Source organism: Saccopteryx bilineata, chromosome 2 (assembly GCF_036850765.1).
Source record: "Saccopteryx bilineata isolate mSacBil1 chromosome 2, mSacBil1_pri_phased_curated, whole genome shotgun sequence".
In the NCBI taxonomy this organism is placed as follows: domain Eukaryota; kingdom Metazoa; phylum Chordata; class Mammalia; order Chiroptera; family Emballonuridae; genus Saccopteryx; species Saccopteryx bilineata.
Window position 1 is genome coordinate 287,650,539 of NC_089491.1, and position 27,169 is coordinate 287,677,707.

General features: G+C 39.5%; 1 protein-coding gene across 6 annotated transcripts in view; it reads left to right on the forward strand.

Annotated features, from left to right (window-relative positions):
* RASAL2 (RAS protein activator like 2) overlaps positions 1–27,169 on the forward strand; it is a 319,973-nt gene that overhangs the window by 276,179 nt on the left and 16,625 nt on the right. For 4 of the 6 annotated variants that reach the window (XM_066261224.1, XM_066261225.1, XM_066261229.1 and 1 more), the window contains 9 exons: positions 2,893–3,046; positions 5,377–5,475; positions 6,013–6,567; positions 9,917–10,061; positions 13,843–13,987; positions 15,001–15,237; positions 16,946–17,147; positions 19,280–19,479; positions 20,221–21,082. In XM_066261224.1, coding sequence (XP_066117321.1) covers positions 2,893–3,046; positions 5,377–5,475; positions 6,013–6,567; positions 9,917–10,061; positions 13,843–13,987; positions 15,001–15,237; positions 16,946–17,147; positions 19,280–19,479; positions 20,221–21,082 — 2,599 coding nt within the window. The remainder of the gene's footprint in view (positions 1–2,892; positions 3,047–5,376; positions 5,476–6,012; positions 6,568–9,916; positions 10,062–13,842; positions 13,988–15,000; positions 15,238–16,945; positions 17,148–19,279; positions 19,480–20,220; positions 21,083–27,169) is intronic. The other 2 variants (XM_066261226.1, XM_066261227.1) reach the window with 1 other exon arrangement.

Consider the following 27,169-nt stretch of genomic DNA (forward strand, 5'->3'; position numbering starts at 1 on the left):
ACACACATACATACCTATATACATCCATACATAAATGCTGAACAGGAGGAGATTCTGAACTATGTATTATTAATGCAGTTTCAGTAACTGGAAGGAGTTTAGAATTCTAATTCCAGATGGCTTGGTTGCAAAATCTGTTTTAGCTGTGTTTGGAAGTTAGACCTGACTATCAAAATGAAATTTGTTTAGCACTGGAAATACAGTGAATAAAGAATTTCATTCAGCTCTCTCCAAAGGAAAAAAGAATGTGTGACCCAGATAAGATAATGTAAAATCATTCCTAGAAACATTAAACTAGGGTAAACACTGCACAGGAAACAGAACAGACCTGAGAGAAAGGTTGTACTTGCAAGGTGGGGTGTAGCAAACACCTTCTAGTAGGGGGCATGGGATCGTGTATGAGGCAAGCTTAAGCTTCTCAGCTTTGTTCCCTGGTAGAGAAATCTCCCCGCCAGATGCCTCAATTTTTTTCTACAGCCTTTGGTTCTGAGAAACTGTTCATGGACATGGGTAGGGGCCTTGCCATTCCTTCTTTCTGTCTTAAAATGGTCAAGCTTGCAGAGCATGCTCCTTGAGTCCTTCAAGCGCAGCTTCTCCCTGCTGCCTTCAGCTCTAATCTCCATATAGGTGTAGTGCCATGGCAACAGGCCGAGCCTAGAGCCCAGGAACCTTGTTTGTGTTACCTAAGGGGCTGGATGCAGCTGGAGGAAGAGAAGAAGGAATATTACCCATCTGCGGTCTGTTTGGAAGATGACTTCACATTCTGTTGTTTGTCCTTCTGTTCTGCTTCTTTTGAAGACTTGAAATGATGCCTGGAAAACATTGATCCAGAGATGTTATCAGTAACTGAAGACAGCAGGGAAACCATTTTCTATTGGTTTTTGTCTTCCAAATAGAGTTGTTTTTTGAGATGTAGTTCAGAAAGGGGCTTGCTCTACTACGCGTGACATGTGGCACCACTATGCTTTGGGGTTGCGCTGCCAGGCTGTACAGTTGCTTCATGTAGGTAGACATTTATTTTGTTTGCAATAAAGTTAATTTCTGTTTTAAAATATTCTAGAGAATTCTAAAAATAAAAGTGAGCCTTTTGTCATGCTGCCTTCTATTTTAAATATGCCTTTTTTGTTCCTGTTCTGAGGCTCACTACCAGAGCATGAGTGGCTTTTCCCCTCCAACCAGCTCCTCCAGGGAAAAGGGGCTAGAATTGTTTTCTGTGTGTTTAAGAAAGATTACCATATCCTGGTGCCTCAACCAAGCTTCCTACAAACCATATTGGGAATGGTTGTGTGGTAATTGTATTAAAGTGAAATTGTTTTAGCATTATTTATAGTTGTGCTATGTGTGCAGTATATGTCCTTGTCTCCTCCAGTAGAACAAAAGGAAACAAATGTGGAGCTGTTACATTGCTGTGTTTTTATGTACAAACCATTAGGGGGCTTCTGTGCGTACTTTGCATTATCAATGGGAAATATAATTATTGACTTTTTGACCTTAAAAAGACTGCTTGAATATCAGAGCACGTGTTTGTTGGTCTAAACATTAAATGCTGATTGGGTTTCTATGTATGGAAAGAAGAATGGACTAAAATCCTATTGCTTAAGTTGTTTCTTAGTATATGGAGTTTGGCTGAATGATGTTGGAACGGAAACAGAACGAAAGAGCAGTTTTTAATGCTACTTTTCTGTATCTCATTACTTTATAATTTAACTGAAAGCTACTCTGACATCAAATATTTCAGTTCCTTTTAATGTTAATGTGGTTATTTCAAGAAAATGAATGAAGCTGCTTATCTAATGTGTTTTACAAAAACAAATGTCTTCATGTAAGGCATTTCTTATCCCTGTAGCTAGATACTTTTGCTTGAAATAGATAGGTACTTAAGTCTATGTGTTTCAGTCAATAAATACTATACTTATTGGGTAAAACTGCATGGCTATACAATACTGGATTCAAGAATATTGTGCTTTATATTGTTTGACTTTGTTAATTCTGCCAGGGTGGAAGGCAGTGAAGTCCGAGCTCCTGCAGTGACAAGAGTCATGATTCCCAGACCTCTTTTTTAAACAGCTAGGAAGCAACATCAGTCGGGATGCCTAAGTGGTGTCAACAAAGAACTGTTCTTCTGAATGGGAGTTTGAGCATTTCTTTTATGGGTGGGAGGTTTCTTCAAGGCGTTCCATTCTTTATTCATATTTATACAGTAAAGCATGGACAGAACCAAGAGCCTTCTAAAAAAGAATGTCATATTGAGATGGAAATCAGACCTTTTGAAAGGCAGGATCTTGTGTTGAAAAGCTGGGCTTTGACTGTGTGTGTGTGTGTGTGTGTGTGTGTGTGTGTGTGTGTGCACGTGTGCGCTCACACATGTGTGCTTTTATTCTGCCAGAGCAGAAAGAAACAGAATGAGGATTTAGCCAATACAGTACTATTTTATCAGTGATAGAAAAGGATAAAGCTATCGCATGAAAAAAAAAATGTCTTTGATAATACCTTTGCATAAATAAGAATGTATAAGATAACCCTTAATAGTATATATTTCTCTATCTCAAAGGCCAGGATGAGGATAAAAACAATATCTGTAAAAAACAAACAAACAAAAAAATATCTGTGCTGGAGCTTTGAGGTCCCTTGAGACTAGTAAAATTATAGTATGTTTTCATGCTTTATTGAGGAAAAAAGTATGTGTGCGCGCATATGCATAAATATATGTAGAGTTTACATGTGCCACATAAATATGGTTACTGTTATTATTAGAGATTAACTACTCATTTGCTCCTTGTTCATTTTTCCCATAGGCATTTATACATTTGTTGTTGGCCTCAATTGCATCCAACCTTCGTTTCCTTGTTGACCAAGCACTTGCTCTGTCTTACGTATCTTTTCCTACGTTAGGTCTCGTGGGCTGCCTAAACTGAAAGAGTCCCGCTCCCACGAGTCCTTGCTGAGCCCGTGCAGTGCGGTGGAGTGTCTGGGCCTCGGCAGGGGGGAGCCCGTGTCCGTGAAGCCGCTCCACAGCAGCATCCTGGGGCAGGACTTCTGCTTCGAGGTAAGATACAGAAAAAAGGAAGAGGAGTTAACCAACAAGCAGATTTTCCACCAATAATTCTGTGATTTCATTACTGTGCTATTGATTTGATCATCTTGATTGGTTTTCAGTGATTGAAAATTATCTACTTATACAGAAAAGATATGGAAATCCATTAATCTAATTATATTGGTGATTAAAGTTAATGATGGCCTCTCATTCCTTTTGGCTTAATCTGCTTTCCAAATAAATGTGTTCTTAGCACATTCGGAGCAGAGGCCACAAGACTAACAATAACATTAAATTAGGATTTTAATTATTTAATATTGATAAAGATATCAAACACTTGCTATTTTTCTCTTGAAAGTATAAGCTCCCAATTTTAATGATTGTTTGAGGAAACTGATCTAAATGTAATTTTTCGAACTACAACACGGGCAATTCCAAGATCTGGAACCATGTCTTTTCTTTCTTTTTTAGAGAGAGAGAGAGAAACATAAATAAGTGTTGTTCCATTTACTTATGGTTTCATTGGTTTCATTCTTATATGTGCCCTGACCAGGGATCGAACCTGCAACCTTGTATTGAGATGCTTCTCTAACCAGCTGAGCTACCTGACCAGAGCTCTTTTTTTTTTATTTTTACTTACTGATTTTAGAGTGAGAGGAAGGGAGAAGAGAGACAGAAACATTGATCTGTTCCTTTATGTGCCTTGACCAGGGATTGAACCCGCAACCTTTTGCCCATTGGGACAATGCTTGAACCAACCGAGTTACCCCACCAGGGCTCTTATTTATTTTTGCAATACCCTCAACCTCGCCTATTCCCTGGCACATTGCAGTTGCCTAAATTTCTTAAATGAACAACCATTTCAACATGTAACTAAGATAAAAATTGTCAGTGAGAGGCCCTGGCCGGTTGGCTCAGCGATAGAGCGTCGGCCTGGCATGCGGGGGACCCAGGTTCGATTCCCGGCCAGGGCACATAAGAGAAGTGCCCATTTGCTTCTCCAACCCCCCCCCCCTCCTTCCTCTCTGTCTCTCTCTTCCCCTCCATGGCCCGGGCGCTGGGGATGGCTCCTTGGCCTCTGCCCCAGGCGCTAGAGTGGCCTTGGTCGTGGCAGAGCGACGCCCTAGAGGGGCAGAGCATCGCCCCCTGGTAGGCAGAGTGTCGCCCCTGGTGGGCGTGCCGGGTGGATCCTGGTCGGGCGCATGTGGGAGTCTGTCTGACTGTCTCTCCCCGTTTCTAGCTTCAGGGAAAAAAAAATTTTTGTCAGTGAGATTTGTTCACATTCTTTTTGGGGGGGCAGGTGGAATACTAAGTCTTAAAAATCTCATGTGCAGTTTACATTTATAGCTCATCTCAGTTTGGACTAGCTACATTTGTTTCAGGTGCTCACTAGTCATATGTGGCTAGTAGCCCATATTTGATCAGATTATAAGGTGTTATCTAATTCACTAGGTTATAAGCCAAGATTGAGTTAATATGTAAGCACAGTTCTTTTTTTCATGTTCTTTTTTTTTTAATTCACTTGAGCTTTCCTGTATTTTTGAAACTCAGTTCAACAGGTGTGTACCAAGCCCAGGGTTAGGTGCTAGGCATATAGGTAGATAACATGTTTCATATTTTAATTTTTTAAAAGATTTTATTTATTGATTTTAGAGGGAGAAGAGAAAGGGGGAGGAGTAGGAAGCGTCAACTGGCAGTAGTTGCTTCTTGTGTGTGCCCTGACCAAGCAAGCCTAGGGTTTCGAACCAGCGACCCCAGCATTCCAGTGAGTGCTTTATCCACTGCCCCACCATAAGTCAGGCAACACGTTCCATTTTTATAGGACAGTGATTATAATAATCAGATTAACCTAATAAAGACTAGAAGTCAGCAGGTGGGTTTCCTAGTGGAGGAGAAATGGGTTCCAAAGACAGTAATCCAATACTGGTAATCCTTTCTGATTTCATTTGGTACCCTCTTGTTAATATTATAGTGAAGGTAGGCCCAGAAACTGGATAGGCTGTTTTAGAGACTCTTTCTCTTTTTGTTATTTTTTATTAGAATTGAGCATAGTCAGGTAATTTGTTCCTGAAATTTTTAATTTTGATATTTCTGAACATTTAGGTTCCTGAGCTGAATTCTAAATGGCATTTGTTCTCATACCTGGAGATGAGTGAGGATGTAAAGCTAACAGTGGGTGTAGATGTAGATATAGAAATCACAAAGCTGGAAATACCATCTTGGTTTCATGTAGTGTGATTCGGGTTCATGGCATATCCCCAATTCCTAAATGACACAGCTAGGAAACCAGAGTCCCCAGGCCCTAGGTTTTGTTTTTCTCACCCCTAACCTTTATGTTGAAGGTTACCTACTTGAGTGGAAGTAAATGCTTCAGCTGTAACTCTGCTTCAGAGAGAGATAAGTGGATGGAAAACCTTCGCAGGACAGTTCAACCAAATAAGGTAATCGTGGCTTTGCATGTAACAATAATACCTTCATTTTGATAGAGCTTTTTCAACACATTTACCATTTTAAACATTATGCCATTTCATGCTCAAAATAATCTTATCACAGATGCTATGATTTTTACCAATTTGGGTAAGAAGACTCGGAGAAGTTAAATAACTTGCCCAAATCAGAAGTTAGTACGTAATAGAAGTGGGACTAGAATACAAGTTTCTTCATTACTTATCTCTTTTTTATTTGTAGACATTAGTCCAGTTGCGACTAGGCTGGCTGCCTGAGAATTTATGTTACAGAATATTTTTTGAATTTGTTACAGAATACTTTTTAACCCAAGTGAAATAGAATGTATGTGGCTCTCTCAAGATTCTGATACATTCTTGTTTAGAGCTTGCTGTTATCCTGAACAATGAGATAATTCCTTTCGTTATTTATTGGTTCCCCATAATAAGATATATAATCAGCATCACCTATTTAAAAGGAAAATGTCTTCTGAGATTTCAGCTCTCAAACTTAACTTTGTTACTTTTTTCTAGGACAACTGCAGACGAGCTGAAAATGTTCTCCGTTTATGGATCATTGAAGCCAAGGACCTCGCCCCTAAAAAGAAATATTTCTGTGAACTGTGCCTTGACGATACCCTCTTTGCTCGTACAACCAGCAAGACCAAAGCAGACAATATTTTCTGGGGTGAACATTTTGAATTCTACAGCCTTCCACCTCTTCATAGCATCACAGTTCACATTTATAAAGACATGGAAAAAAAGAAAAAAAAGGACAAGAATAATTACGTAGGGCTAGTCAATATCCCCACTGCCAGTGTGACGGGTCGCCAGTTTGTAGAAAAGTGGTATCCAGTGAGTACACCTACACCCAACAAAGGAAAGACAGGAGGACCATCTATTCGGATTAAATCACGTTTCCAAACTATCACCATTCTGCCTATGGAGCAATACAAAGAATTTGCAGAATTTGTCACCAGCAATTACACCATGCTGTGTTCTGTCCTTGAACCAGTGATTAGTGTGAGAAATAAAGAGGAATTGGCTTGTGCCTTAGTGCACATTCTTCAAAGTACTGGCAGAGCCAAGGTAAGTGGGAGAGGAGGACTACTCTACCCCCTTCATACCTTTTATGAAGCAACAAAGATCAAAATTAGAGAAATATGCATTGCTAATGGTCAAATAGGAAAAGAAGAATTTAGAAGGAAACCCATTCATTAGTAGTTCTTAGATCCAGAAAAGATGGCGATTATGAAACTAAAGAAATAAAATAGGGAGAACACAAATATTTATTTAAAGTTCATCTGCATTGAAGATAGATACCACAGCTAGTTCTTTATTGTTGGACAAAATAAATGGTGGCATTGGCGTGCTAATCCCATAGTGCCTTCAGTTGTTGATCTTTAGTTCTAGAGTGTATCCTATGGCCATTTTACTTCTCACCATATCTTGTCTAAGTTAAGAATAACTAATGGCATATCCCCTGGTCACAGAAGGAGGTATTCCAGAAGAATGCTGGGTATTTGCAAGCATCATCATAGGATTAAAATCTATGTTTGGAATAAAAATACCAAGGGATGTTATATAATTGGTATAAATCAACCGTATCTTATTTCATTCTGGTTAGAAGTAAAATTTTAGGAAGATGAAAAAAGATAAATACACTAATCGTATGAAGAACAATAGTCAAATGATAGTCTTTGATCAGCCTGACCTGTAGTAATTATCACCTCTATGAGGCATATTCACTTAATTAGGCTAAGTCACTACTGTATGCAAATTGGTCATAATGAAATTATATTTCAGACCTAGAAGAGTTCATAGATAGAATAATTTATTTAGAACCAAACAATAAAAGTGCTAATAAGATTTTTTGATATAAATCAGAATATCTTGATATATTCAATATTCAATCCCTTATCTAACTGCCTTTCTATTGAGTATAATTTTATGGTTGGATTTACTGATAATAATCTTGAACTTTCTGGCATTAAAAGAGCTTAAGAATTTAGGATGAGGTGTCATTGAAATTTCAAGTGTCATCTTTGAAATTGTATAGATATGTCCTTTCAATTTTTCAGTTGCTCAAAGTTCAGGATATATGTAGGATTTTTAAAACAACTTTATTGAGCTATAGTGTAATACAGTAAACTATACCTATTTAAAATGAAAAAATAAAATGATTTTTGACAGATAATGCTCCAAGTGAAACCTTCAGTACAATCAAGATACAGAATGTCACCATCACCCCCAAGTGTCTTCCTGCCACTTAGCCTAAGAGTTTTCATAGTGATTCCTAAGTCTGTAAATCCTTTATACCCTTAAGATGCCCACAGCAAATCCCATTATTGTTTTAAATGCTTCATCTTAAATTAAATCAGCATATTCCGTTTTTGGATTTTAGAGACTTTGATATATATCAAATAGAAAACTCAAAATATTTTATGTTATCACATTTCAAACTGAGCAACAATAAACATTGAATTTTGCATTGAGTTCTTTAAGATTGTTGGAAAACGAAGCAACTGTTTCTTTTTTTCTTTTTATTTTTGTATTTTTCTGAAGTTGGAAATGGGGAGGCAGTCAGACTCCTGCATGCGCCTGACCAGGATCCACCCGGCACGCCCACCAGGGAGCGATGCTCTGCCCATCCGGGGCATCGCTCTGTTGCAACCAGAGCCATTCTAGCACCTGAGGCAGAGGCCACAGAGCCATCCTCAGTGCCCGGGCCAGCTCTGCTCCAATGGAGCCTTGGCTGCAGGAGGGGAAGAGAGAGACAGAGAGGAAGGAGAGGGGGAGGAGTGGAGAAGCAGATGGGCGCTTCTCTTGTGTGCCCTGGCCGGGAATCGAACCCAGGACTCCTGCACGCCAGGCCGACGCTCTACCACTGAGCCAACCGGCCAGGGCCAGAAGCAGCTATTTCTTCAGTACTTGATTCCTCATTAAGCCTTCTTTATCCGTGGATGCATTGGGAATGGGGCGGGGGGGGGGGGCAAGCAGACTGCTTAGAAATAAACTCAGGAGTTGAGTTCAAGGAATTCCATGTTGATACTGTGGATCAATTTGTTAACTGTAGCTATTGAATAGCTGGTATGTGCAGAAACTGTTAAGTGCTTAAAAATATGGATGTGAACAAAAAGACACTGTCTTTGACCTCATAGAGCTTTATAGTCTTTGAGCAAAAATAGATATTAATCAAGTGATTACAGAAATAAAATGTGATTACAATGAGAAGTGTGCTATGACTTATGGGTTAAGGCAGTGGTCCCCAACCTTTTTTGGGCCACGGACCAGTTTAATGTCAGAAAATATTATCACGTGACCGAGACAAGCGTCAAGAGTGAGTCTTAGACGGATGTAACAGAGGGAATCTGGTCATTTTTTAAAAATAAAACATCGTTCAGACTTAAATATAAATAAAACAGAAATAATGTAAGTTATTCTTTCTCTGCGGACTGGTACCAAATGGCCCACGGACCGTACCGGCCCATGGCCCAGGGGTTGGGAACCACTGGGTTAAGGGGACCAGACTAATGGGATTCAGGGCAGCGTGGGTCAGAGTAGGTGTCACAGAGGAAAGGACATGCGAGCTAAGATCCCGAAGATCTAAGGAGCTAACTCCAGGACCTTCGGGCAGCACTGACGGTGGTGGGAAGCGGACTGAGGACAGCATCTGCACAAAGCTTGGAGGCAGATAGACAGCAGTGTGGGTTAGAAAAGGGTGGTATCAAGAAGGCCCTCGAGGTTGGAGCAGAATGCAGAGAGAATGGCATAAAGTGAGGCTAGGAAGGTCGACAGAAACCCCAACACCTGTAGGCTGCACTCAGAATTACAGTCTTTATCAAAAGGTTAATGGAAAAATCTGTGAAGGAATTTTATTTATTTATTTATTTATTTATTTTTACAGAGGCAGAGATAGACAGGGACAGACAGACGGGAACGGAGAGAGAGATGAGAAGCATCAATCATTAGGTTTTCGTTGCACGTTGCGACTTCTTAGTTGTTCATTGATTGCTTTCTCATATGTGCCTTGACCGCGGGCCTTCAGCAGACCGAGCAACCCCTTGCTGGAGCCAGGGACCTTGGGTCCAAGCTGGTGAGCTTTTTTGCTCAAGCCAGATGAGCCCGCGCTCAAGCTGGCGACCTCGGGGTCTCGAACCTGGGTCCTTCCGCATCCCAGTCCGACGCTCTATCCACTGCGCCACCACCTGGTCAGACTGTGAAGGAATTTTAAACTTAGGTTGGTGACACCTAAGATTGTATCCTGACTGATGGGTGACACCTAAGGTTGTATCCTGACTGACTTTTTTCTTTCAAGTGAATTGGGTAGCTTTAGTTTTAAGGCAGGATTCCCAGGCTGTCTGGTATTTCATCAGTCTCTTCTGATGTATATTATTTATTCAGTTGCTCTCTGCCTGATTGAACATTATTCTACCAGGATTTTCTGACTGACTTGGTGATGTCTGAGGTGGATCGTTGTGGAGAGCATGATGTCTTGATCTTCAGAGAGAACACCATTGCCACCAAGTCCATTGAGGAATACCTCAAGTTGGTGGGACAGCAGTATCTTCATGATGCACTAGGTATGGAGAAGGAAAACATGTTTTCTTTTCTTTCCCTTTAGATCTTAAGTTCTTTCATCCTCATGAGACAATTGAACTGAACTTTCACATGGTGTTTTGGTCTAGCCTATCAATGTTTGATTTTAAGTTTTAAGGAGTTTGCATTACTGACCAGTGGAAGAACAACAGATGGGTTTATTAAGATTTGTACAGAAAAAAAAAAAAAGATTTGTACAGAAAGAGAACACCCATGTGCACATTCTGCACATAAATTACCCCCAGGCCCTCAAGTGTCTGAGATACACAGTAATATTAACGGGTGTCACTACTGAGGTTGGCCTAGTTTCCCAAAAGTGTTGGATATTTATATCATGATATAAATATATTGTCTTGAAAGTGTTAACATCACGCATCAAAAACTAAGACACTCTTACCAAGTCCCACAACTTTCAGTTTGTCTTTAAGGCCTCCAGAGTCTTCAACAATAACTGATTCTTGTTCACGCAGTAGTTTCTGCTAACTAGGCCACTCACATGCAGTCACAGACTTGGTCATGAAATTCAGGCATTAACCACTAGTGTAAGGCACTGTGCTAAGCGCTTTACTGCTTTCCATAATGTAACAGGCATGAGTGCTTTGAAGAACATTCATTTCTTTTATCTCCATATCCTATACTTCACACAGAATGTAGGCCAGCTCTGCCCTGTAGAAACATAACAGAGTCACCTGTGAATAATTGAAATTTTCTAATAGTCACAGATGAAATTAAGTTTAATAATGTTTCTTTAACCCATGTACCCAAATATTAACAAGTAATCAGTGTAATAAATTATTAATGAGGTATTTTACTTTTTTCATTGAAATTCAGTGTGTATTTTACATTCATTATACATTTCAGTTTGTACTGGCTGCATTTGAAGTATTCCAGAGTCACAGATGACTATCAAGAGGAGACTGTAAAGCATGTTGCATGAGTGGATAGATTTTGTCCTCAAGGAGCTTACAGTATAGGGAAATAAGAAAAATAGGGATATCCTTATAACCAAAAAAAGAGAAATCCTGTGCTTTTCAAAAGACTTAAAGAAATTGATTCTAGCTGATTGTTACTGTGCTTATTACTCTGGCAGGAGCCTCTAATAATACAACTGAAGATTTCATAATAAGCATTAATTAAATAAAGACTTTACAGTGAAGTCTCAGTAAACCAAAAAAATTAAATTAATACATATAGCTGAGCACTCTGAACAAATGTTTCTGCTATGTTCCATACATTTTAGGAAAAAAGAAAAAAGATGGTATTTCCAGACTACTGAAAGAATTCTCAGAGAAAATTGAGTTAAAAGTTGCCAGTGATATTATGTAATCTTCATTTTTCTTGATGAAAGCATTACTATTTACTGCACAGGCTCTGCCTCAGTGAGACTTAAATCTGCCATCTGCCAGCCCCTTTACCCTTCTGATTGGAGTAAGATTGCATGCTGATGTCCTGTGACACAGGAAACGCCACCTATGATATATAGAAAAGAAGTCCCTAAAAAGGACTGGTTTCCATTCTTGCCAGCAGAGGCTCATTCTTCGTTAGCAGTAATATGTTCATACCTATTGACTTATTTCTACATAAGAACTTTAGGTAGTGATGAGTCCATGATTTACATAGAAAACACAGAATATTCTGGGCTCAGACTTGCATTTGGACCACGTAGTGCACACCTACCCCCTCTGGCTCTGATTTCTTTCAAAGGCAAGAGAGCAAATGTAAGTGGATTATTGAGTCTGATTCAGTGATTTTGATTGGGAAGCAGCTTCTGGGTCCAAACCTGTAAAGGGGTCACCCTTCAGTGAGGTGTTTTTCACATCATCAGACATAGGCTAAAGTTTTGAAACTGAAAATAATTGGCTCTGTTTACAAAGACTGTAAATCAGAAAAAAAATAAAACTTTTTTAGTCGGTAGCTATAGACAATTTATTACTGGATCCTCAAGTTATTTGGCTCCTTTCTTAAAGAATAAAAGAAAAATATTCTTAAAATTCACAAACTATTTCTTAATATTAGTATTAGTTCCCCAGAATTGCTCTAATCTTAAGGAACTCAATAAACAGAATATTAACAGAATATTTATAATATAAATTTAAAAGTTGGTCCATTTTTACACGGAATATTTTACAATGATTTGATAGTTTAGGTCCTCTTTATTTATTAATTCATTTTAGAGAAGAGAGAGAGCGGGGGGGGGGGAGCAGGAAGCATCAACCCCCATATGTGCCTTACCAGGCAAGCCCAGGGTTTTGAACCGGCGACCTCAGCGTTCCAGGTCAACGCTTAATCCACTGTGCCACCAGAGGTCAGGCTTAGGTCCTCTTTAAATGGGGTAAATTGTGTGGAAGCATACGAGACTTTGACAGCATGTTGAATACAAATCTTATAAGAGTTGGTAAACATTTTAGGAGCCTTTTTTCTAGTTTTAATTATTTTACTTTATGAAAAATTACATTAAAGCTGCCTAATTTTTACATAACAATTTTTATTATATGAAACCCTACAAAGTGCTAGGCACCTTTCAAATGCGGCAGCTGAGGCGTGGACTAGTTACATGACTTTCCAAGGCACCACAGTCATGCAGCGATGGGCCTGGGATTTGATCCAGGGTCTCTCTTGCTCCAGGGCCTTTACTTTGCTGTGCTCCACTTTGTTTCCTGTGCTCCATGCATTTCTCTTCCCAATAACCACATCTCATTCTCTATCATAGCTATTTTTAAAAGCTTTCATTTACCACAGAACAAACCATTTTGCTAGAAAATGCTCTTTGTATCACTGCTGCTGCTACTTAATTTTGCAGAAATCATTATTTACTTTCATAAAATCTTTTATAACTATTCTGAACGTCAAGCAATATAAGCAGATTTGAAAGGGTTTTTGAAAGATCTTCTCTTTCATAAAGACCTATAAAAAATCCAAGAATACATATTACCAGTTCTCATAAATATTTATTGAGCACCTGCAATGTTTTGGGAGCTGATAGGCTGCAGATCTTAACATGAGTAGTACCTGATTCCTGACCTCCAAAGGTATTCATCCTAGAGATGAGACAGACAGGTGGACAAGTAAGCACAAAACAGTGTAACACGTGGAACAATAGAATATATAGTGGAGGATAAACCGGTAAGGTAAGGGTTTGTTCTTTGAGACAATGTTGGACAGTCACTATAGAGGATAGGATATATGAACAGGGCTTATAAGCTAAATCTATTTGGGGAAAAAAAGTGTAGAATATATATATAAAGAGATCTTCTGCTACAGTGTTGTGCTATGTTGAATAACTATCCCCATTACAAGAGGTAAATCTAGACACCCTTTAGCACTTAAAACCTTAGGTGGGCTCTTCAGTTAAACTTGGGTTATTTTTTCTTCTAAGATAATAACATATTCACCCTGGTAGAGATGCTTTATAACAAATAGTGAGTTCATGCTCATGCTTCTGTGGTTTTAGATAAAAGATTTAAAGTTATATTATTATTTAAAGTAGTATCATTATTATTTTTATAAATACTATGATGATAATGATGTTAGTGATTACTGTTTTGTCTGTTCCAGGATAAAGAAAATAAACATGACATATGGGAAGTGGCCACTCTTGGGTTCCGAAGCAATAACCCTTCATGAACGATCTCTTGTACCCTCCCTGTCAGGTCTCAGAAAGACTCTCTATTATGCAGTATAGGACAGAAATCCTGAATTCCTTTGTTCTATTCAAAAAGACACTACTTATAGTCCTCCTGTCTTCCATCTTCTCTCTTCAAATAGGAGAGTTCATCAAAGCTTTGTACGAGTCCGACGAGAACTGCGAAGTGGATCCCAGCAAATGTTCATCTAGCGAACTGGTAGACCATCAGAGCAACCTGAAAATGTGCTGCGAGCTGGCCTTCTGCAAGATCATCAACTCATACTGGTGAGCTGGAGTCAGCGTTTCACCCTCTGCTGTCAGAATGTCACTTTCTGACTCTCTCACACGAGAGTCGTCACAGTGCTCACGGTTAGAGTCCTGCCTAAAATCTAAGTCTCCACTGTGAGCAGATGAACCTCTGAACTGTCTACATAAATACTGTGTTTATGTAGAATGTTAGCACCACATTCTCCTGATACTGACAGTGTTTTAATGGTTTTCTGAAATATTTACTGATGTTACACAGATGTGTTAGTTGCGTTTGATCATTGCTACCACCCCAGTCATTGGTGAGACTGGAAGATTTTTTTTTTTTTTTTTTCCATTTCTGAAGCTGGAAACGGGGAGAGACAGTCAGACAGACTCCCGCATGCGCCCGACCGGGATCCACCCGGCACGCCCACCAGGGACCACGCTCTGCCCACCAGGGGGGGATGCTCTGCCCCTCCGGGGCGTCGCTTTGCCGCGACCAGAGCCACTCTAGCGCCTGGGGCAGAAGCCAAGGAGCCATCCCCAGTGCCCGGGCCATCTTTGCTCCAATGGAGCCTTGGCTGCTGGAGGGGAAGAGAGAGACAGAGAAGAAGGAGGGGGTGGGAGGTGGAGAAGCAAATGGGTGCTTCTCCTATGTGCTCTGGCCGGGAATCGAACCTGGGTCCCCCGCATGCCAGGCCGACGCTCTACCGCTGAGCCAACCGGCCAGGGCCAAGACTGGAAGATTTTTGATGAACAGTCTTTAGAGAGATTATGGTGCTTTTTATTAAACCAGATGGTGTAGTCAGGAGCCTCATGCCATTTTCCCACTTTGCAAAACTAAATTTATACTAATTCCTGAGTTTTACAGCTTTGGGTTTCCGGTCTCCATCTGGGCTTCTGTGGCTGTTTTCCCACCTCTCAGCCGTGAACCAGGCAGCGCTCTCCTCTGCCCTCATCGCCTGGCTCTGAGCAGAGGTGGCTGGGGCAGAGCGAGGTCACCTGCAGGTTCTGGGTTGTTTAGAGGCTTCGATCTTACCCTTCCCCAGCGTTTTCCCGCGTGAGCTGAAGGAAGTGTTCGCATCATGGAAGCAGCAGTGCCTGAGCCGCGGCAAGCAGGACATCAGCGAGCGGCTCATCAGTGCCTCACTGTTCCTGCGCTTCCTGTGCCCAGCCATCATGTCCCCCAGCCTGTTCAGCCTCATGCAGGAGTACCCTGACGACCGTACGTCTCGGACTCTGACTCTGATCGCCAAGGTCATTCAGAACCTGGCTAACTTTGCCAAGTAGGTGTCGCTACCATGACCAGACATGAGATCTAGAATGTGGGTGGGGGTGGGGAGCCTCATCACTCATGTTATAAGCTTTTTATTGTGGTATTATAAACAGCAAAAGAATTGGAAACAATTAAATATTTATTTTATACAGGAATGGTTAAGTGACCTAGGGTACACTCATTCAGTAGAACGTTTGCAGTCACTATAAACAGTGTTTACAAAGAATAGCCAAAAATATAGAAAATGATGAAGATGTTAATTATATTAAATGAAAAGGGCTATTAAAGGACAGGATATCAAATGGTGCCTGTGCTATTATCCCACCAATATAAAAAACACAAAAACTTCAATATAAAGTTGGGAAAAACAATCAGACAAATTCTGTGGTTTCCATGTCTGAGACAATCGGCCTGGCCCTTTCACACAAGTCAATGTCATGTAAAATGGAAAAGATGGAGGGAGACTGTTTCAGATTGGAAGAGACTAGACGCAGCAATGCTTGGATCTTATTTGGACCTGAATTGGAAAAAAGTCTATAAAAAACCCATTTGGGGACAATTGGTGAAATTTAATTTTAAATGTATGATAACATTGGTTTATGTAAGAGATATTTCTTATTCTGGAGAAATGGGTGCTAATATATTTAGAGGTTATGTCTGCAACTTAGTTTAAAATGGTTCAGCAAAAAAAAAGTATATATAGAGAGAATGAAGGCAAACTTGGCATGATGTTAAGACTTGGTGAATGTGGGTGAAGGCATATGGGTGTTCATTGTGTATTCTTTCAACTTCTGGTAGATTTAAAACTTTTTTAAAGGCCATTGGAAATCACTTGGAGGAGTCTGCACAAGTGTATGCAGCAGATATATTTGGGTGATAGAGTGGGTGCACCCACACTTTTTTCTTTCTGCTTCTCATTGTTTTCATCAGATTTTTCTTGGTTTTATTTTTATAATTTATGGGAAATCATTTTAAGATGATTAAAACCCATCACTGAGAGGAACTGTACACTGGCAAAATCGATCACAACAAACTCAAAAGTGAAGTTTAGACTAGATGCTATTAACGATGTACTGAAGGAAAATATTAGAACTTCAGTGAGACAGATTGTGTTCTAGTTAAGTAGTGGCTTTTCAAAAGTGCACTACTTTAACTCTGTGTACCCTTTATACAACCCAATGCAGAAAAACTACACATAGGTACCCATACTTGAGCTATTTTGGGTCAAAATTATTTCCAGTTTATTTTGGAATAAGTTTTATGGACTTAGGTTAGGTCCTGAAGATAGCTAGACTATTGATAGGCAAAGAAGAACGGAAGTTCTTCTCTAGCAGAAATAGATAGCATGAACAAAGGCTTAGAGAAGAAAAAGAGTATAATAAAATTGGGATACTTCAAAGAATCTGGTGATAGTGAAGGTTTATACTGATGAACATTTGGTAGGTAAATGAAGGTTATATTATATTGAGCTCTAGATACAAGAAAAATGAGTTAGTGTTACACAATAGAGAAGAGAAAGCTATTCATAGTTTTTTAGTATTAACATTATTGATATTAAGAAAGTATGTTTTAGCATTTATCACTTACAAGTAATGAATTAGTCATTTGCTTCCCCAAAACAAAAATAAAAATTATAGCTATGTGGTAAAGTCAACTCCAAATGATTACCTTTATTTTCCTGAATGCATTCTTTCTCATTTTCTCTCCCTCTGCTTTAGATTTGGTAACAAAGAAGAATACATGGCATTCATGAATGATTTTTTAGAACATGAGTGGGGTGGAATGAAGCGCTTTCTTTTGGAGATCTCTAATCCAGACACCATCTCAAACACTCCAGGCTTTGACGGTTACATTGACCTGGGCCGGGAGCTTTCAGTGTTGCATTCCTTATTGTGGGAAGTAGTTTCCCAGCTGGATAAGGTAATAAAGTAGGCTGGAACAGTAATGGGAGGTGGGAGATAGAGCACCTGAATGTACCTGAATTCTGGAGAGCATCTCAGGGTGATAGCACTTACTTTTATGTTAGTTGAAAGCTACCTTTTGTTCTAGAAGTCTGAGAGCAAATGGTTATCATTTCTGAGTGAAATGTGTTCCCTACAAACCAGGAAATTCTAGAAAGCCATGAAATTACTCACATATTTTTTTCAAGTAATTATCTACATTAATGGAGTATACATTTCTATAAATAAATACAGTATATGTAACATATCTCAAAACTTGCCTAGAAACTAATATAAAATATTAGTGTATATAGCCTTATTCATGTAGAGTAGCTTCATACAGCCATTTCTAACAAAAGTGTAGACTTCAAAATATATTGAGACTATCAAATTTAATTAGCTTTACCTTTGAACCTTTGAGATTCTCTTTTGTTACGCAAGCCAGAGGGTTTAACATAACTATTAGTACTGCAGACTTACATGGGATATGAAAATCCTGGTGGTTTCTTTCTTTACAGGTATAAATTAAGATTATAGGAAGTAATTATAATTTTTAATCATTTATTTTTTAATTATAAGCTAAGAATTTTATTAGTACAGTAGAAGCTAAAATTTTTGTTATTAAATTTTAATAAGAATTTGATATTAATAACTAGACATATACCATACCAATCATTTTCTTCCTTCTGGAATTTTGCAAAGAGAAACAGATTTTGTGATGGAAAATAGTCTTTATCACAGTAGTTATTTATGGATGTTTTTGTTTGCTACTGGTACTTTATAAATATGTGTGGTGGTATATTAGAGTAACTTCTAAAGACAAAGTTACTTTTCTGTGATGAGAATTTGTTTTCCTTCATTTTCCTATTATCCTTAAAAATGTTGTACTGATAATATTGGAGAGAGGAGTAAAACCTATTAATAAAAGAAATGTAAATGGTAGGGCATCTACTGCTTCTTAAAACATCTGAAAAGTAATAAACTGCTCCTTATTCTTGAGAACCCCCTCTTCACTTTTAGAGGTGCCAGCTGACTTTAAGTTGCAGCTGGGCTGAGGGTAAATTCCGTGACTATGAATCATGGCTCAGGAAGGTTGAGCACCTAAGACATTCCTCAGGTGGCGTTTGAGCAGGCGTTCTGCCCACGCAAGCAGGGTTGAAGACTCTGTTGGTTATTGAGAAAACAAAGAGGGCCCAGAGACAGCTGTGTAAAACTGCCTGACAGTGGAAGGAGGGGGGTCCCATAAGACCCCATGAGAAGAAGAGTTCCCCAAAGAAAAAAATGATTGAGATGGATAAAGCAAGTACTTCAAAGTTATTCTTTATTGAATAACTATATCAATGAGTGCAGATAAAGTTATCTTTTTAAATCAGCCTGATGTATTCAGGGTCAAGGTCTTTTTAACAGGCTTTGCTGTATAAACACACTTTTTCCTTTTAAATCTCTGTTTGGTCTTGGGAACCAGGAGTACAGCTAGACATATTTCATAGAGTTTACCTGATATATCTGTTTATTTATTTTTAATTGTCATTCTTATGCAAACCTAGTTGGCAATAATAGGTCAGGGTTCCCAAGATTAAAGGGGATAGTTGATGACAATGTCAACTGTGTGTCCTGGAGTGCTTTGGATCCCTGCATGCAACACCTCCCTGTATGTTGGCATGCAATTCTTTCCTCACATAATCCTTTTTCTTTGGAAGTTTCATTACACTAGCATTCTGGTCTTAAAGTCTTTTTTGGTTAGAAGGTATTTGGTTCTTCCCCTGTCCTCCCCACCTTGATATACTAGCCTTTCAAAGAGTTTGTTTGCTTTGCATGCCTATTTTAGTTGTACTGGCAGTATTTTGGTTGTTTTGAGCATGTCTTTTAATTTTTATTTTCATAATCCTAATTTCTATTTCCTTTCTTTCCTCGATGTCTGCTGCTCCTTGTTTCGCCTCCTCCATCCATCTCGACGCCATGGTTCCGCTGCTCCATAACAATGCATTATGAACCTGCCACTCCCACATGCAAACACCTACCCTTCCCTCCAACCTTCACCCCTTCATCAATGGGCATCGTTGTCCCAAAAACAATCTGTGGTGGATGTCGCAATGCTTATTATCCAATTAGGGTGAAAATTCCTTCCTACAGGCGACGGTGGCAAAACTAGGACCTCTCCCTCGTGTTCTTGCTGATATCACCAAGTCTCTGACTAATCCCACACCAATACAGCAGCAACTGAGACGCTTCACCGAGCATAGCTCCAGCCCCAATGTCAGTGGAAGCCTCTCCTCTGGGCTTCAGAAAATATTCGAAGACCCCACTGACAGGTATGAAAGAAAGAATTTGAAGTACTGTCTCAGAGATCAAACGTTTAGAGACTTGGCAGAAAATCTTTTTCTTTTGAATTTACAAACTTTAAAATCTTAAGCGATTGGAAAGAATCATCTGACCTGGGATAAATATAATTGTTTGTCATAATCACAAGGTCTAGGATACTTATTTTCTAGAATGACATTGTAGAATTATATTCAACAAATGTATTTTAAAAACTATGTCCTGCTTAGTGGAAGACTAAGGGCTCTGTGAAATCGATATTTTTCTGTATTGTAGCACTTAAAAATCTGGAGAACCTCAGTGAAAACCATTTTATAGCTGGCTATGTCAGCCGGACAGTAGATACAATATTGATACTTAGACTTCCTTTTCTGTTGGCAAGATTTGTGCCTTTGGCAGGGGCCCTTTGGTTGTGCGCTTAGAGCTTCTCCTCTTGAACCAATTAAGGATGAATTGCAAAACCTTGGGAGGGGTTAAAACCTAGAAAATGATTGGAATTCTAGTAAAAATCAAAGACAATGATGAGAGGTATATACAGTATTATTGTCCACCTTTGGAGGAAAATATTTAGTATTGGATTTTATTCTTAGAATTGTAGTGATGAACTCTGAGTTTAGATGGAAGTATCCACACTGGGCCTGTGAGCCTTCAGAAGGGTCCGTGTGCCTCAGTTGAGGAATCTTAACTGGGTTGAATTTGTCTCGAGTAATGAAGGATCCTTTCCTCTTCCACAGCGATTTGCATAAACTGAAGTCGCCAAGCCAGGACAACACAGATAGCTATTTCAGGGGGAAAACATTATTGCTGGTTCAGCAAGCCTCCTCCCAGAGCATGACTTACTCTGAGAAGGATGAAAAGGACGACAGCCTTCCCAACGGTCGGAGCATCTCCCTCATGGACCTCCAGGACACGCACACCGCTCAGGTGGAGCATGCGGCCGTCATGCTCGATGTGCCTCTGCGCTTGACCGGAAGCCAGCTTTCCATAACCCAGGTGGCCAGCATCAAACAGCTGCGGGAAGCCCAGAGCGCACCCCAAAGCGCACCCCAAGTGAGGCGGCCCCTGCACCCAGCCTTGAACCAGCCGGGCAGCCTCCAGCCCTTGTCGTTCCAGAACCCTGTCTACCATCTCAATAACCCGGTCCCAGCCATGCCAAAGGCCTCTGTGGATTCCAGCTTAGAGAACTTAAGCACTGCCAGTTCCAGAAGCCAGAGCAACAGTGAGGACTTCAAACTCAGTGGGCCCAGCAACAGCAGTATGGAAGACTTCAGCAAACGCAGCACTCAAAGTGAGGACTTCTCCAGGCGTCACACTGTGCCAGACAGACACATACCTCTTGCTCTGCCCCGGCAGAACAGTACTGGGCAGGCCCAAGTCCGAAAGATGGACCAGGTCGGGCTGGGTGCCAGAGCCAAAGCCCCGCCGTCGCTGCCACACAGCGCTTCCCTGCGGAGCACAGGGAGCATGTCGGTGGCCTCAGCAGCCCTGGTGGCTGAGCCCGTGCAGAACGGGAGCCGGTCCCGGCAGCAGTCCTCCTCCTCCAGAGAGAGCCCTGTGCCCAAAGTGAGGGCCATCCAGAGGCAGCAGACACAGCAGGTAGGGGTGCGCTGTGCAGCCTGGCTGCTCCCTGGGCCAGCAGTCGCCTCGGGTCTTTGTGTAGAAACCATTGGGGAACCCTACTGCCAGCAACTTAAAAACAAACTGCGAAGAGGAACGAAAGGTTATGGGAGGTTTCTGGGAGGTGAGTCCGCTTGACTCATCGCCCTGAGGACACTGGGTAGCAGCCACACAGGCCCTTCCTTCACTCCATTCAGCACAGAGAACAGGTCTATCACGTTGAATGAATAATTAGACGCTTAAACCACGAATTCTATAGGCCAAGTCTACTAGAAAGTATTTGGGGAATCTGGACATTAATCCCCCTTAAATACTTTTTCCTAAGCTTTCAGAATTACCTTTTGCATTCTGAGCCAATAGTTTAATATCACTATTCTCTACTCCATCCCCCAAATCCCTCTGGAAATATCATGTGCTCTGTGCCTTTTCCTGGAAATGGCTAGAAAAATAAACAACGGAACACCTAGCGAGGCAAAGTAAAGGAGAGGGATAAAGGGGTAGACACAGGTGGTTGACAGGCATTCTAAACATTTACTCTTCATACGGACAAGCTTAGCTGTGCTCACACCCAGTCTTCATATAAGATTGACAGCATCTTTTTTTGTTGATAAAACGGTTTCCCAAGAGGCACCAATATATATATATATATATATATTGTTGTTGTTGGTTTTTGAAACAAACAAATAACCTTTGGAATTTGTGTGCATGTGTGTGTATGGGAGAGAGAAAGAGAGAGAGGATCTCTTATTTTCATCTGAAAAAGATTTTTCTCCTAAAAAGCTTTGTATTTATTGAATTTTTTTTGAAACCTGATTATATTTTGTAAGTATTAGGGAGCTTCATGATTTAAAAAGTCCTTTTGTCAGGAAAATAACCTATCAGAGGGGACTACAGTAAAATTTCAATGTATCTCTTTAACATATTTGCATTTTTAAAGGTAGACATTTACTGATTTGGCCACTTCTGCCTCCGCTCTGCTGTGATCAGAGAGCCCTTGCCCCTACTTTGATAATTGTTGTTTAATTTTAAAAATTAGAATATTTATAGAATACTTGGATATAGAAAAAGAGGAAGGAATGAAAACCATGTCTAACTTTAGTTGATTCTGGTAGCTGGTTTCCTGGACAAAACCTCCTAAGTGGTTATTCTTTCCTGAAAAATAATAGTTTTCTTCAGTCTTAAATTTTTCATTTTTAATTTGTTGTATTTTCCCAGTTCATTTAGTTTAATAAGCATTTTCATTTAAGGAAAAGGTAAATTATATGCGATATAACATAATATTATATATTTTTCCTTTTCTTTAAATGAAAATGCTTAACTGCTTATATATCTATGAATGTCATTTATATACATTTAATTTGAGTATTAGGATGCTATCAGTTACTCACACCTTACTGTGAATTAGTTTCCACACATTGTTTTTATACTAGCTTCTAGTTGAGATCAACTCCTGGAGAACTAAAGTATTTATTGAGAGGAGAGAAGAAAGATAAGTAATTTTGGAGATGGAATACTGTGTGGAGGCAAACATCTGTTTGGGGGCCTAGTGCAGTATGAGGGCCCTGAAGATAAAGTAGGGAGTGGAGAAGAATATTAGATTGGCAGAGAGACACAGAACAGGGGGAGGGCCCTATATTTACTTTTAAAATTGTTCTTGGCCCAGCCCTGGACAGAGGGAGAAATGCTTGCCCATTCTTCCTGTACCATGTAGTCATCAGTTCCCAGGACCTGTGACTCACACTGTTTATAAATATTATAAATCAAATAGCCTTTTGTGTGGTTACTTGGAACCAAATGTAATTTACAATATTTGTGCTATAGGAAAATATAATACCTATCACATAAGTACTCAGTACTTGTTTCTATGGGTGATAGATAGAAAGTGGGAAATGTATAGTCTCCAAACAACCATTTAAATATGTTTGTGTCATAGCTATTAATGAGTTAGAGAACGTCCATATTATATTGGCATGAGGTGGGGCACAACCACAGCGAGATATCCTAGCACACTTGAAATATTCGTCTTTGTTTATGCCTTGGCTGGTACTGCCATCCTCCTATCAGTTAAACCATAAATCACTATATTTTGATTGCTCAAGTTTCTGGGTTTTCTACACTGGCTTTTTCTACGTAGATGGTTTATTCTTTTGAACTTAGGTTACTTTTTAAATTCCTTATCTTTTCATTTCTTGCTTGCCTTTCTCATCTTACTCCCATGAAATTCTATATAATCACCACATTTTTCAAGCAAATTCTTTTACATATTTTAATTGCAAATTGTGTTGGAGAATTCTTCTCTCCCCCAAACTAAAGGATTTCTTTGTGGGGATTGTTCTGTAGGCGCCTGCAATTATCAGGGGCTTTGTCCCGTGCAAATTCCATTTGTATCTTAGCACAAAGGAGTGGCCATTGTTGGCACTGTAGCTAGCTTCAGTCTCCTTCATCTACTGAGTAGGAAGGAAATTCTAGTGAAACAATCTACAGAAGGAATTTTTTTCAGGGAATTTTAATTTGTCCCTTCTCAGCCTCTGTTTGGATTTATTTACTTTTCTCATTTTTGTCTTCATTGCTTTTTCAAGCATCATGTACTCTGTACATATAATAGATTATCTATACTATATGAATTGATCAGATACAGCATATTACCTAAACTTAGAACTTCAAATTTGAAGAGGCTCTTAAAATTGGTATTTGAGCAACCTATAAGAATGATGCTGTAGTTTCCACATTTGGATTTGTTGAACCTTTCCCTAAACCAACCTCTTCAAGCACTCAGAGTTTTCCTAGTAATGCGGCCAGCCCTCTCATTGGTGTTGATAGCGGATTCATTGATAGGAGACTGACTTAGACTGTGGAGAAGCTGAAACCAACAAGTCTTATTTTCATCTAGTCAGTACTAGCAGGAAACAGGGAGCTGTCATGTTCTCAGTTGTCCTCAGCATAGCCAGGCAGTGAATGACTCATGGCAGGCTCAGTGAAACTGCTGTGTGAGGAGGCCCTTTTGCCCTGAGGCATTATGATGTTTCCCAGAGAAGCCCTATCCAGCTTTCTCTCAGGAGCTGGATGTTCCTGATAGGAATTTCTGCTCCTTTACTTTCTATTTCATCCATTGTTTTCTTTAATGATCTGCCTGCTGCAAGTCAGTGGCTGTAAAAGTTCTTCCTGAGGCTCCAGCCATGCATAGTGCAGTATGAACTGGGTACCAACCTGTCTCCTCAATGTCTTTGACTGTGAACTGGAGGTACTAAGTTCTGCTGTCTGTCCAGCTCATAGAGGAGATGGAACAATTATTGGGCGAAAGCCTTTGATGCACTTTAATGAGTAATAAAGTATAATTTATTACTAAGAGGAGGATTAGAGGAAAAACAAGGTATCTTTCTCTTAGTAATAAATTATACTTAAGTAATGAATTCTATCTAGAGTATTAATGTATATTTTATCAAGCATCTTTTGTATAATTATATAGTCACTATGATTCTAAAAAAAACCCAAACTATATGATATGGTACCGTGCCTTAAATATTGACAGTCCAATTGGGAAATAAGTCTAGCACAAAGAAGACCAATAGAAAAGAAAGTTAAAAAAAAAGTATATAGTTTTTTTATATGAAGACTATATTACAACAAAAAAATTATTTTGAAACAAAAATCACCTCTATTTTTGTGCAATCTAACACAATAACAATTTTTTTTTTTTTTTTTGTATTTTTCTGAAGCTGGAAACGGGGAGAGACAGTCAGACAGACTCCCACATGTGCCCGACCGGGATCCACCCGGCACGCCCACCAGGGGCGATGCTGTGCCCACCAGGGGGCGATGCTCTGCCCCTCTGGGGCATCGCTCTGCCGCGACCAGAGCCACTCTAGCACCTGGGGCAGAGGCCAAGGAGCCATCCCCAGCGCCCGGGCCATCTTTGCTCCAATGGAGCCTTGGCTGCGGGAGGGGAAGAGAGAGACAGAGAGGAAGGAGGGGGTGGGGGTGGAGAAACAGATGGGCGCTTCTCCTATGTGCTCTGGCCGGGAATCAAACCCGGGTCCCCCGCACGCTAGGCCAACGCTCTACCACTGAGCCAACCGGCCAGAGCAATAACAAATTTTTAATTCTTAAATTTTACTTTTCCATCAACCACCTACCATATACAACTCAAAGTGCTAGGATATATTAAAAGTGGCTGGAAATCAGATTCCACCAATAAAATAGGAATAACCTGAATGCCCACTTCCCATTGGACAATTTCTCGCAATTCATCAGATATTGTTAGTCCTGAAGATATGGGAGCTACCACCATCACAAGTGGAATAAAGCCACTCTTGTTTTTTATGGCTTCTCACTTAACAGTCAGAGTCGAGATTACCCTAAGGAATCATTGTTTGTAATATGTTTTTAGGAGCTAAGTCCTCTCCTTAGTGTGGTCTTGGAGCATGGTTAGTTTGGGTGCATGTGGAGGCACTGGGTAGCTACCATACCAAATCACAGGGAAAGTTCATTCAAGAACATCGTGTAACTGTGTAAAGCAGAGACCTGTTGGATTAGCTGCCTTAAAGTAATAAATTCCAAACTATAAAGTTGCTACTAGTTTTTCTAACTACTTTATCTCAAACTACTCTTGAATAGAAAATCCTGGTTTTGCAGAAAAGCAGCTTTCCTGTGCTATGTGCTAACGTGGTAAGATTATAAAATTAAAAAGGCTTTTTTCCTTTAAATATTGCCTTTCTATTAATTTTTAAGAGTCAGAACCACATTCTTTTGCCTTTCAGGTATGCATATATCAAAGAAAACCTAAGTTCCTTATTAAACTACTTCTTCTGCCGATCCTAAAGCAATTTGTTGAGCTCTGCTTTTAAAATCCAGTAGGGGGAGAGAGGGAGAGAGAGAGAGAGAGAGAGAGAAGTACCTTGCAGTTTATAAAGTGCTTTTACATGTTATCTCGTTTCTTATAATAACTTTTGATGTGGATATTTTCTTCCTTTTATAAATAATACTATATTCTGTAGGTCAGTGTTCCCGAAGTATGATACTCAAAATTATTAGGTATACATGGTGTTTATTAAATTAACCATGTAATTATTTTAACACATTTTTAGAAAAATACACAATTACTAATATAGAAATATATTTAAAATATATACATGAAACTCAAAGTTTTACTGATATAATTGCTTAGTATAAGGACTTATCTAACTGTAGAAGATTGTTTTAAAGAGATAATGATATATCAGTGGTAATGTGGTCGTGACAAAAACAAGGAGAGAGATACACAAGTGAATGAAATATAAGAAACGTACCTACAGCTATAGTGGAGATAAGGCAGACTTTTCAGAAGTGGGGATACTGAAGTTTAAGACATGTTGACATGTTTCTTGACACAGTGGAGAATATGTCTTTAAAGAAGGAAATTCTAGAAGTTCATTCACCATTGTTTGTGTGTGCCTCAGGCCTGGAACCATTTTTTATGTTTTATTGGTTCATATGTCCGATTTGCTTTTAAATCAAACCATGTTTTTATTCAAACCTTTAAATAATACCTTCATATTGGTTTTGTTTTTTACATGTTTTACCTAAACCATCTTTGATAACCTTTTAGTCTCTGCAGCCAGTTTTTTATCTAGTCTTTTTAAATTGCAATCATCAATAAACCCCTTCTTTTAAAATACCTATTTAGAGTTTAACTGGGTTTTATTCCAAAATGATATAAAGATTCTTAAGACATACAGCTCTGCATGGTAGAGAAAATTCACATCAATGAGATTATGGAGTATTTGTCCTCAAAATAGAAATCCATTTTAATTATAAAAAGGCTAACTCACAGTGTGCTTTGTTCTTGCTCACTCCCTCTCCCACTCTCTCTCACTCCTTCAGGCAGGCCTGAGAAGACGAATTTGTTATATATTTCCAGCATTGTTTGTGGAGAAAGCACGATGTTCAGTAGCCTAATATAAATTGTAATATACAGTACCAGTTAGAAATACAGAAATGACACCAAAGCTCTCTAGTACTCTGGGTTTCCAAAGGACTTCCCCAAACATTATCTTACTCAGTCCTTAAAATTTCCTGAGATAGTCAGGC